The sequence below is a fragment of the Nannobrachium achirus genome, assembly GCF_963921795.1.
Source record: "Nannobrachium achirus genome assembly, chromosome: 17".
NCBI classification, from domain to species: domain Eukaryota; kingdom Metazoa; phylum Chordata; class Actinopteri; order Myctophiformes; family Myctophidae; genus Nannobrachium; species Nannobrachium achirus.
In genome coordinates this window covers 48,134,248-48,147,369 of record NC_137824.1, presented here as the reverse complement: position 1 = coordinate 48,147,369, position 13,122 = coordinate 48,134,248, and the positions used below count along the sequence as shown (strand labels likewise).

At 42.9% G+C, this 13,122-nt stretch overlaps 1 protein-coding gene across 3 annotated transcripts in view; it reads left to right on the top strand.

Annotated features, from left to right (window-relative positions):
- Window positions 1-288: 288 nt before the first annotated feature.
- zdhhc9 (zDHHC palmitoyltransferase 9) overlaps window positions 289-13,122 on the top strand; it is a 36,896-nt gene continuing 24,062 nt past the window's right edge. For all 3 annotated transcript variants that reach the window (XM_080746336.1, XM_080746335.1, XM_080746337.1), the window contains exons 1-2: window positions 289-1,255; window positions 9,520-9,680. In XM_080746336.1, the coding sequence (XP_080602462.1) occupies window positions 1,092-1,255; window positions 9,520-9,680 (325 nt within the window). In that variant the 5' untranslated portion in view covers window positions 289-1,091. The remainder of the gene's footprint in view (window positions 1,256-9,519; window positions 9,681-13,122) is intronic.

Genomic DNA, 13,122 nt, shown 5'->3' with positions numbered 1-13,122 from the left:
GCAGGTAACAGTAAAACATAACATATAATATAATATATATATTTGTCATTGGAATGTAACTGATTAGCTACATTCTTTCAACTTAAAAAATAATGTGTTGTTTTGTTTTATTATATGAATGTGCTTTGCATTGTTTTCCTTTGTTCCTTTTTATTTTATTTTACTTGTTCTGCCCCTTTAAGATTAGACAGTTCAATCTAGGCGTGTTTCCTGCTACCATTGACTAACCAGGCAAGCTTGCATCCTGCGGGAAAGCACAGCAAAATACACCTTATCATATGGTGTATTCATACGGTACCAGTATTTTTATTTGCCTGCTCGGATCGAGGATTTATTTTTGTTATTTTCATAAAGAGTTTGGCAGGCTTATTTGCCATCTTCCAGTAGCCTATTTTGTTGTCTCTTGTAATTTATTGGAACATTAAACATTTTCGCCTGTTTGATCATTTATGATTTATCGAGATGATATGAATGTCAACTGGCCAAGGTCCAGTCTTCAAATGCAGGAACCACGACTGGATATTTTTTTCTCGTCGCCAAAAAGATCTGCCGCAAGCATTTGGATAAGCCTTCATCATTTAAATCGACAACAATTTACAATATCCAAGGGACAGCAAGAAATCGAGATTGTCAGCTTTAGAGGCATCAGGCATGGGAGCAGCTGGATATCGGAATGAGCTGGTGGTGCATTAAAGAAGAGAAGTAGCCTACTCGTCTGAAAATATGGATGAAATGTTAGTGAAGATATGACTGCGACGCATACGTTGATAAAGACGCTTTACGCTCGTCGCGCTGCCTGAGACACATTTATATACAGGCTATTACTGAACCTGTCATGTGTGTTTGGATTGTGTGACATTCTTATTCAGCAGTATTTGTTAGTCTATCCCAGGCTACGACCAGACCATCTTCATCGATTTATTGGCTGAATTATATTGGCCTATAATTATTTTTGAGCATCCATGGACTGATTAATAGCTTAGACCACCACCGGAATGGACAAGGCTTACACTTGATTTATCTCAAAGCAAATGCATTCTGTCATTTAGCTAAGGACACCTACTGGCCCGCAACCGAACGAAAGGATCACCATGTCGGCGGTGATGATAACGCGCAAGGTGCGAAAATGGGAACGGCTCCCGGGTAAAAACACTTTCTGCTGCGATGGACGAGTGATGATGGCCCGACAGAAGGGCGTCTTCTATCTGACCATGTTCCTCATCGTCGGCACCTGCTCGCTCTTCTTTGCATTTGAGTAAGTGACAGTGTCTTTCATTGCCTTACATCAATGGTTTTCAACCCTTTTCACATCAAGGTCCATTATTTATTCGGTATTTGAGCCACGGACCACCATTTGATGAGATATAGCCTCTCAGACCCAAGACTTGATAATAGGTCTATAGGCCTATTGTCCACAAGTCCATGCTGTATGCCTAGGCCTATTGATGTGGTAGGCCTACCATAGGAGAGATAACAGGCAAACGTTGATCAAAATAACAATTATTTAATTAACTAATGCTGATGCTTAACAATAGGCTAATTTAACTATTGAGAGCGTAACATGAGATATATAGCCTACTATAAGGGTCCACTTGGTAATACCAACTCTCCATCATTTAGCTGGGGACCATCATCTACCCCACCAAGGACCACTGGTTGAAAACCACTGCCTTACATCTCTGGTCTCTGTCAAAATAGCGCATCTATTATGACCCTCCTCCACAAGCTCTGCTGAATGGGCCCCTGTAGCGCGTCTTCGATGAGTAGACTATTGTTTGTTTATTCTGACGCCTGCTCACCATTCATAAAGGCACATTCTCTGCAGACATTCAAACTGGAGCCTAATATATTGTGTCACTGGTCAGCAATAGGCCATATGGACCGTCTCAGATTGTGGCCTGTGTCTACTCTTCCCTCAAAATTCACTCGTAGGGACAGCAGGGATTTACTATTGACTACTGTAGTGTTTAATATTTAATTGGCTCTGTGAAAGGGCCTCTTGTTGTCTCAGCATTTCTCCTATCTCAGCCCACTAGCACAACCCAATGGATCCATTAGAACACACACCATCAGCAGCTCATTATTTGCAGCATGTGTTCCCAACTCCTCTTAGGGGTTTTGACTTAAAGAGAACACTTGTTTTTTTATTTATGGAACACACTTAATGCTGATCCTCAAAAATATCAATATACAGTCAGTTACTGTAGTCCTATCGGTTTCTCTGCAAAACACCAACCCCATTTCCCTCTTACCCCCCCTGTCCTCCTCCTCCTTTTCTCAACTCTACAATCCCATAGATCAGAGTCAAGTCATGACATTGTAACAGTATTTTTGAGTGTATGTGGGCCACAGAACAGCTACCAGCACAAATCGAACAAACCAGCTATAGTTGCTGCACCTGCATTAGCCAAGCCCACCCCTTCCCTGTCTCCTCTGTACTGTTATGGCAGTGTGCTCGAAGGAGCTGCTGTCCAGCTTGGGCGAGACCGAGGCCTTGCAGTGCATGCTCTTGGCTGGAGGCTCGATAGCACAGCACAGTACGTTTATATTACAGCCCAGAATGATCTCTCCAGGGGCATAGATATTAACATGGAAATTGAGCCAGAGAGGGAGGAAGGGATCAGGGTGGAGGGGTGGGGTAATCCTAAACTCTACCATTACAGGGCAATTTGAGACATTATCTGATTTGAAACCCCTGTGTGACAGAGGGTGGCCATACTCTTTTGCGAAAAGGCTCTGAGTTTTGGATGCATCTAATCTAATGCATGCATCTGGATGTATTAAATGCTGACATCTGATATAATAATTGCTGTAGCTGTACAATAAGCATAAGCGTGTTGTGTTAAATAGGCCTTAGGGCAAACAAGCAGGAGAATATTATCTATTAAACATGGTTATTATTCATTATTTCCTTTTCTTTTGTTGTCTAAAGCTCTTAAAACTGGCACATTCTTTTTTTCTTAGTTGTACCAATAGCAATTAAAATCCCCCTTTTGATGTGTGACTGTCATTTGACTCATTTCCCCCAGCAGATTTACAAGCTCACATCTCATCTTGCTGCGTTTGATTGGGTATTTGTCATACAGTAGTATAGCAGTAGCAGCCGTTGTTGTGTGACAAATAGACTATAATGACGCCTTAAGCCCTATGTTATTATGAGGTCTTAAGGGTTAATTTGGAGGACAGTCTTAAAAAAGTAGCACTATTGTGCTGTGTTACAACCATGATCTCTGGAGGAGAACCAACCTATTTCTTTTCTTCTTTTTTCTTTTTTTTTTGTCTTTCTAAAGTGATTCCAAGTCAATTTGTTTGAGACAATTTGTGATGATGCGTTCTTACTTCTTATCTCATCATCATCTGAGCTCCACCACACTCACTCCCTGTAGCACTATCTGAATGTGAGAATTCATGGCTTCAGGGTGAGCCGTAAAGCACTGGGGCACAGATGGAAGAACAGAGAGACCAGTGTCCATCAGCGTAGCCTGGAGCACTTCCAACAACAGCCAAGCAGACGTCTCATTCTTATCGTCGGGAATCAGCTGCCCATGTCGAGAGGCGGCACTATGCAAGAACTAGCGCTAAATCGCGGAAATGAGCAACAAATACACAATCAGACAGAAGGCCAAACAAATGGGTGTGTGAGTTCGTACCCATGCCTGTTTTCTTGCTCAGCGGATTTAATTCAAGTATTGTGTTTTGTTTTTGCCCCCCTCTAGTATGTAGTGATTCTATTTTTAATTGGATGTCAGGGCACACGGTGGTGCAGTCATTAGTGTCGCCTCACAGCTAGAAAGTCCTGGGTTCGATTCCCGCCGGGGACACTGTGGGCGCTGTGGGCGTGTTCTCTCCTCTGTGTCATCAGTGCCCATACCCCATAGGTGGGGTTGGTCAGGTGAAAAGAAGCAACTTGGACTCCTCATGCATATAAGGAAGCATGAGGTCAGTCCGTTGTCTCCCCAGGTTGGCAGAGGGATTGTAGCCCAGGACATTACATTAGATAATAATAAGCGGAAGTAAGAAGGAGGCGTCACATCCGCTTTATCGCTTGATCATTCAGAGATTCTGTGCTCCAGACTGTATGACGGAAGCATTTGTGGAAAATTGTGGAAGGCAACAGTCTGGCTCGCGACGCGAGACTACATCATTATCCTCGACCTCACACAATAAGCTACCGTCACTATTACAGTATCAATATCAAGGTATTCGGTCAAACATATCCTCACACAATAAGCTACCGTCACACATACAGTATATCAATATCAAGGTATTTGGTCAAAAAGATCATGATATTTGTTTGATTTTGTCCATGTCGCCCAGCCTTGGTGCATGTGTGTTTACAGTAGTCGGCGTCCATGAAACTTAGTCAGAGGAACAGGAGTCTGGCATACCAAGGGCAGTGTGTCACCTGGGAAGTCAAGCCATGCCAGCAGGGAAGGTGTTTTGTCTGTGTTGTGTTGTGGTGTGTGTGTTGTGGTGTGGTGTGGTGTGTGTGTGTGTGTGTGTGTGTGTGTGTGTGTGTGTGTGTGTGTGTGTGTGTGTGTGTGTGTGTGTGTGTGTGTGTGTGTGTGTGTGTGTGCGTGCGTGCGTGCGTGTGCGCGTGCGTGTGTGTGTTTATGCTTTATTAGATGATGGTGTCATAAGGTGGAGGACACTGTGTGCGTTGCTGATGGATGGAGTGGCCCCCTTCTCCAGTAGTGGGGTGTAAGGAGGGGTGGTGCAGTGCTGACCATGCCAGATCTGGTAACCGAGATCTGAGTTCCCCCGGGCAACCTCCAGCCCACCCTGCCTCCCAGTCAGCACGTCAAACAGACAGTGGTGGAAAAGTATCAATACTGCAATGTAGAAATACTCCATTACAAGTAAAAGTCCGGAATTCAAAATGTACTTGAGTAAAAGTACAAAAGTATTGGTATCAAAACGTACTTAAACGACCAAAAATAAAACTACTCCTTATGCAGAATTTGTCATTTCAAGTTTTCAAATGTGCAAATACTTTGAAAATAGCAGATCTACAAGCTCACAATGCGTCTCTTATGGCCGAAATGTATATAGGCTGAAGTGGTTAATCTACAAAGTAACTAGTAACTAAACCTTTCACATAATTGTAGTGGAGTAAAAGTATAATATTTGGGTCCCAGAAGTAGTGGAGTAGAAGTAAAAGTATTGGAAATACTCAAGTAGATTACAAGTTCCTCAAAAGTGAAGTACTTAAGTAAATGTACTTGGTTACTTGGACACTGCAAACAGAGGCTCCTGGCTGCAGCTGACCAGCCAGGAGTAGTGACCTGTGATTTATGCCCAGCTGACAGTACATGCTCCGTTTACAATAACCATGATATACTGTCTTTGTTCCCTGGCCGAGAGCTGCCCTGGTGGAGGGTGTGTTGTTTTTGTTGCTGGTGAGGAAGAGATGCTCTTACCCATATCATGTGCCCTGCAGGTAGGTAGGTAGGCTGGTTGGTTTACTGTCAGAACCGGCACAGCGCAACACACAACGCCTGACACTGTGGTTCCCCTGATACATCACTGTGACATCACAGGTGACATCACAGGTGCTTGTCCCCCTGACACGTCTTACTGGTAGGTAGATACTACTAGGTAGGTAGGGAATCAATTTCTACACAGTCAATTCTGGGATGTTCACTTAACCAGATGAACCCACACATGCATGCATACCTATTTATTTTCAGCAAAGATGTGTGGAGGGAAAAAAGAATGGGGCCAAATATAGATCCCTGAGGGTCAACAATGCATACGATTGTAAGTAAAATGTACTCGTAAGGGCCATTGGTGTGCACTCACTGCATATCTAGTTCTGAGTTTATTTATTTAATTTTAGGTGAGGGCATAATGTTTCGGACTCCTCTCGGTTTGTAGCTGATTGTGGTACTGGGATGTGTGTTATGTATTTATTGATTTTTCCATAAGCGCATGATGTGGCCCTTCCCTCTAGATGCCAGGCCAGTGGTGTTGTGTTTCATGCGCCTGAAATCAAATCATTCTCATCGGATTCACTATTATTTTTCATTCGGCCCTTCTATTTAGCAGTTCAGCTGTTTCAGGCTCATGATGTAACCTTCTTTAATCCCAGCTAGTTGATGATTCCTGTATTTCATGGCACACTACATGGTCCATCAGTTATATCGTATTAATATGTTGCATAATAAAGATGTAGGATTTAAATGTAACAGATGGTAGCCATGGAGCTTTAATACATCCATTCATTCAGAATTCCACTCGCAAATTGCAATCTGGATTAGGGTATTGAAGAGGTAAAATGTTCATACTGTATAGCTACTGGTCTGCAATGCATGCATCCGACTAGGGGACAATAAATATCTTCTGCAGAGGGATGGATGAAGCTTTTTATCAGAATTTCTGCTGGGGTTATGGATGGAGCAATTTGGGTGGGGAACTAAGACTGGGCAAATAGACTCATTTATGAGCACCACTTACATTTATGTAAGTGTTGCTCTACAACAAAGTTACATTATTGTTTCGCTACGTAGAAAGGAGAGTGCGACTCACAGAGCATTCAGATGTTAAAACAAAGGAAGTTACAGAGTGTATCTGTAGATGTGCTTACGCTGCAAGCCCATAATTAAGTTATATTTTGATTCACGCAGATCTCCAATGGCTTGCACCCGTACAAAGGCAGAGCATGAAATGCTCAATACGTGCAAAGAGTCAGGATTTGCTCAGGAATTAGCCTACATCTGACTTGTGACACGCCCTTGGGTTTAGTCAAACTACCATTGAGATGATTTGAATTCAGAAAGAATCCTTCAGAAGCCTCCTATCTCCAAGCTTGCATCATGCTGTGTTGAGAGGGAAATCCCACAGATCAAAGTGTAGATTAAAGGTTCCTAGTGGCCGCCTGGGAACTGTAAGCTTCCTGGTTCAAAACCTGGCTATTCCTGGATTTGCATCGATGTGCCCTTGAGAAAGACCCTGAACCCTTAACTGCTCCAGATGAGGGTGGTACCTTGCATGGTTGCCTGCCTCTTAATGTCAGTGTGTGAATGTGAAGCCAACGCTTTGGATAACGTTGCTATAGAAATGCAGACCTTTCACTGAGAATCCCCGCCTCTACCCCAGAGGCTAGACAGTTTGCGGTGAACTTTACACCCCACATCATTTACCTAATGTCCCATGGCAGAGACAGTGGTGGTTGGTGACTTTGCATATAGCAAAAGTGACGGTCATCTTATCTCTGCTGTTTATTCAAAGAATACATATGGTTGCCTTTTAGGAGTCGGCCTCTTGCTTGGGATATGATGAAAGTCCACTGTCTAATGATTTTACAGCGGTCGCTGTGGCAGTCCATTAAGTCTGAGCTAAATATAGCGCCTAACAGGATTCTTTATTTGCATGGCAAGGTCAGAGAAAGAGGGGAAGAATAAATTAAAGAATGCCTTAGAAATGTACTCAATATTCCATAGGGCTGTCACAATTATTACATAATCGTCTAATCGCAATTATTTTACATAATCGTGATTATTTTTCATAATCGTCATAATCGTTTCCATGTTGAAAAATGTTCATATATATTTTTTATTAGTCAAAAATAGTGGAAATAGCAGTTTCCTGTTGATATTGGCACATTTCCTGGGGCAACCTGCCAAGATCACACATGTCACACGGGTCTTTTTTCTTTTTTACTCTCAAAAAAGCGCTGCATTTGAAACTACATTGCAGTGCACATCATGCGGGGTGATGACTGCTTGCCTCCTGTGAATTGTTTTATTTTAATTTTTGTTTATTTTCTTTTTATTTCGTTGCTGAGTGAGTTCAAAGTGATGTGAGTGAGAGGAAAAAACCTAGGTGAAATCTGCCAATCTCAATAGGAAACAACGGTAAATCGTTAATCACAATTATTTGAGTGACAATTAATCGTCGTGTAAAATGTCATAATCGTGGCAGCCCTATTACTCCACAGTTTCAAGCAGGTGACACTAAAGAACAAAATTCCTTGAGGGGCTGATCAATTGCCTTGTTGGTGGAAACAGATTTCGCTGTGTGGGGAAAGGGGCCTCTTCTTCCAATATTTGGAGTTTTTTGTTGTTGCCATGGTCTATGGTGACTGATAAACACCCACAGTGTCAGTACCACCCTGCTGCTGCTCTCACTTGCGTGGAGGGAAACGGCCACATCCAGGAAGGATGTCGAGTCCTCCTGATGGGAAGCGATGATGGAGTGTGCTTTGAATGCTTACCAGTCATCAGGACTGCAATTACACCTCACAGACTGCGGGCCTAGGCCGAGTCCCCCGCCCCGCCCTTTATGTCTGAATTGACTGGCTGTCCTCTGCTGTCTCTATGCTAACAAATGGAACAAGCATTCTTTGATCTCAAGCGGTGGAGGTTTCTATCGATTTAATCTGCGCTGACATTTTTCCCCCATTGCTGTGAAAAAGCATCTGTTGGAAAAAACTAATCATACCCGTCCGGCAGGTGTAGTGAGCCATCGTGCCCGTGTTGCTTAGGTATGCTGCCTTACCTGGCTCATCTAGATACTGTACTAGGCATAGTTGGACTTTGTTCCCTCTTGTATTATGCAGGCAGGCAGCCTTTATTCCCTCTCTCTCTCTCTCTCTCTCTACTCCCATTCCGTTGCACATTTCCCCTCAGCTGTATGTATTGTGGTGTAAGCAGGAAACACCATCCAAACAAGACAAAGCAAAACGTTGTTGATAACAGAGATGAGAGAACATTCCAAACCAAACGAGGACAGTTTCATTCACTTTTTCCTTCTTCTTGCATCACATTACATTTATCTTAAAATCTGCTTTTTTGACAATTGTTGACAAGATGTGTGTGTGGGGGGGAGACTGTGCAGTTTATCTATTAATAACTGCATGCACAAGGCTCCAGTCTGTTGCTGTGCTTTGTGCTGCAGCATGCATCTACCACCATTGAAGACGAAGACTAGGACTTTTGCAATGTCCGCCATACAGTAGCTAGCTGGGCTTGGCGATTGGAGTGGTGATGCTGTGTCTCACCAGTCACCCACCAAAAGTGTTGTGTATTCACCACCATGACTCCAGCATAGCCCAGAACAGGTCAGATCAAGGAGCATAGTGTCTGACACAGGCCGGTTCATGACCTCATGTAGAGTAGTACACCACCACAGATTGTGTATCATATTGTTCTCCTATCCACCAGCTGCACATGCTGCCCTGTTTGTTTGACTATGAAACGGAGCAGTTTCCGTTTGGTTGTTATCTCGTCAGTGTACTTTCTGTAGTACGGAGATAAATACATTTGCGGTATGTATAAATATGTTAGTATTTGTTTTCAGAGTGGAATTAAACCAGGTCAAGGCACGATTGCTTTTACAGCTCAAAGCAAAGTAATTGTTTTACTAATGGCCCCTGCCTAGATATTTCATATGCCCTTGTTTATAGCTAAAGCAAAGAAGAGCAATTTCCTTTAATGAATCTGTCACAGTGAGATCCTCCAGCCTTTATTACTGGATTATTAAGCTATAATGTTTTATTTATTTTCCTCCCCTCTACAGATGCCCATACCTGGCTATCCATCTGTCCCCTACCATCCCGTTCTTCGCAGCTGTGCTCTTCCTCTTCGTCATGGCCATGTTGCTGAGAACCAGCTTCAGTGACCCAGGGGTGCTTCCACGGGCCCTGCCAGAGGAAGCCACCTTCATCGAGATGGAGATTGGTAAGCTAAATTATGTATTTACTAGTTGACCTTTTTATGGTGTTATTGATTTTAGCAGGCCAGGATAGTGGAGAGAGACAGGAGAGCTAGGTTAGAGAGGAGGAATGACATGCAACACAGGTCCCCTGACCAGGTATCAACCCTGGGACCTTTTGATAAGTATCAAATCAAACTGTTTTCAGTGGAAAACAAGAAAGCCTTCGCACAAGTATTTCCAGTCATTCTAAAATTACTCACATTTATTATTTTATATTTGAACCTTTATTGGAAAACTGTGGGGGGCAGGGGACTTTACCATTGTACCGTAGAAGGTAACATTGTAAAGCCAACAACCACCAATCCCGCATCTTCATCTAATCAAACATTACTTCACTGAGATAAATGGTCATTGCAGTTTGTGTGCCAGTTTCATCTTCCACCCCTTTCTGTTATTTGAAGATGAGGCGACCTGCTGCAAATCTAGGTGAGATCCAGTGAACTGAAAGCATTTTGGAACCCAGTACCTCTAAGCAATGGGGATGTGGTAGCAGTCCTTTTGGTTTATTCATGTTTGTTATGCTTTATGTTTGGGGCTGTTCATCCGTGGATGCTCTGATGAGACTAGTCCCTGTTTGCTTTTAAAGTCTTAACTATCACACAAACGCGCACGCACGCACGCACGCACGCACGCACGCACGCACACACACACACACACACACACACACACACACACACACACACACACACACACACACACACACACACACACACACACACAGGATATTGGGTTTTACTATTAAATGCCCTGGTTGGACAACAAGCCATATGTTTTAGTAATGATGATAAACCTGGATACTCCTGACACAAAGAACATGTTTTGTTATGGTCGTACTTAATGGAGTTTTTATGACCACTTCCTGGGCTGTCCAGACTCTGCGTATCACTCTGAAGGGATAAGCCAGTCTGCAGTATCCATGCCACATCCTCGCCTGCCTCTCCCCTCTTCTTCTTCCTCCCTCCCTTCCTCCTGCCTTCGTTGTGAGTGGCTGCTCGTCTTTGTAGTGCTGTAGCACTGTGTCCTTCAGCCATCGCCAGCCCTCTCTTGTTCCAGGCATCAGGGCCAGTCGGTTGCAGCTGGTCAGAGGTTTTTCTGAGGCACTTAGGCAGAGGATGGCTGTAATAATGAGGCAATCACATGATTCCTAGAACCTAGTGTCCCTATTCTGGGGAAAACATTCGCAGAAAATACCAGATTGAGAAGTGTTGTGAGCTTGTAGATTGGCTATTGTCGGAGAGGAAATTTGGTGTAGAGGGGAAAACAGGAGTGGACCAAGCCCTGGGAGACCCTGGTTAACTAAGTATTTAAGGTTTAAATGGTTAACTGTCTGGATATAGCTTTTCGAGTGGAGAGTCGTAGCTGTGCTTGAATGAGGAAGCAGTGGACTCTGATAAAGCAATGCCTCTCACACAGTGGAAACCACACGCACCTGCTGCACGTGGATGCACATGGAGACACGTGCCACGCAGTCACAGATTGAGCTTTGTTTATGTTGTCCAGTACCCTGTGTCTCTTATCCTTGGTTAACATATGGTGAACCACAGACTAGACGGTAGACTTCAAATACCCCTCAGTGGTAACTTGCTTCCGGTCTCATGCCATTTTGGCATCCATTTCACACACCTGCCATCAAGCCTGGGCTTGGTCAGGTTCAGGCAAAGGTTCAGGTTCAGGTTACTTTATGACTACCTGTAGGTAGATTTGGTTTGCAGCAGACAAGGCATCCAACTTGAGAGACATTGTACAAACAACATAGACAAAGACTGTGGACAAAAAAAGTTATTTAAAAAAAGCAGAATAAATAAGGGAATTCAGGAAAAACGATAGATAAACAAGCGTATTTCTATTGTTTCTGTGAAATGTTGCCACGTCTTGTACATTTGAGTGATTACTGCCGGAACATAGCTATTTTTATACTGCTTTGTTCTACACCTTGGGACTGTCTCTGTCTCCGAAACTGCGAAGCATTCATCACACTGACGCTAAAATGGGCCACACAGCTGTGTGAAGCATGCACTGCAGCAGCTAAAGACAATGTATTTATTTCAATGGCCCCCATCCCTCACTTAGATCTGTTACACGTTGTGTAAATATGTTAGGTTAGCTCAGTGCTGCTGTTGCTAAAACAGTGGTGTGTGTGTAGGTGTGTTCACAGAAACCAGGCGGGCTTCAGGACAGGCAGGCTGTTGAGACTAACACAGGCATGTGTTGATAAAGCCTCGCCTGCCTTGGTGCTCTGCAGTGGTGTAAAGTAACTACGTACATTGACTCAAGTACTGTACTCAAGTACAATTGTGAGGTTATTTTTTTACTTTGCTAGAGTATTTCCAATTTCCAATAATTTCACTTCTACTCCACTACATCTCAGAGGCAAATATTGTACTTTTACTCCACTACAATGATTTGACACCTTTAGTTACTAGTCACTTTCCAGATATAAATTATAATATTATAAAACATACATGAACTACTTTAGCCCTATTTGTCCTAGGCTATTTGAAAATAGCCCATTTTGTACTTTTACTTTTGGTACTTACTTAAGTACATTTTGATGCCAATACTGTAGTACTTTACTCAATTACATTTTGAATTCCAGACTTCTACTTGTAACAGAGTATTTCTATATTGCAGTATTGATACTTTTACTTAAGTAAATCATATGAGTACCTTTTCCACCACTGGTGGTCTGTCACTTCAGCCAGTTAGAGGCTACCTCCAGGGGGGATGCTAAATGAGGAGAGGCATCCTCTTGGAATACATAATAGCATTGGCAGACCATCCTCATTACCCAAGGGAGTGGCCTCGTTCCCTGTGAGTGGCGACTCATTCATTTATTCCCCAGTCTTTTGCCCTGAAAGCCATTTATTTGATATTCTATGCAAGGGTATTACCTAATATTTCTCTTGTCCTGGATTTGGTACAATCTGATTAAGCCGTTTTCACTGTTTTCCAGATATTGATCTGCCCAGTTCTCGCAAATGGCTACCACACACACAGGCATTTAAGCAATCTTGCGTTAATTTGACTGTTGTATCAAGACGGGAAAACCTTTTGCAATATACACCACAACACATTGATATGAGCCCTTTTGCACAAGATAAATGTGTGACATTAATTCCACCTGTACTGCGCAATATTTTTTACCAGCCTGGACATTTATTTAGAAACATATCCAGATATAAATGACAGAATCAGCATAATAAGTATAATAAATGTACAGGAATAAGTATAATAAATTGTATTTGGTGACACTGAACACACTTAATGACAGAGATGAGAGACCTTCACGCAAATAACTGTATATACTGTATATCGCGACATGCGACCTAGGTCACGCCAATTCTTGGCCATCTGGCCAGTGATGTATATCGGACCAGTTACGCATATATGGAGAATCACACACAT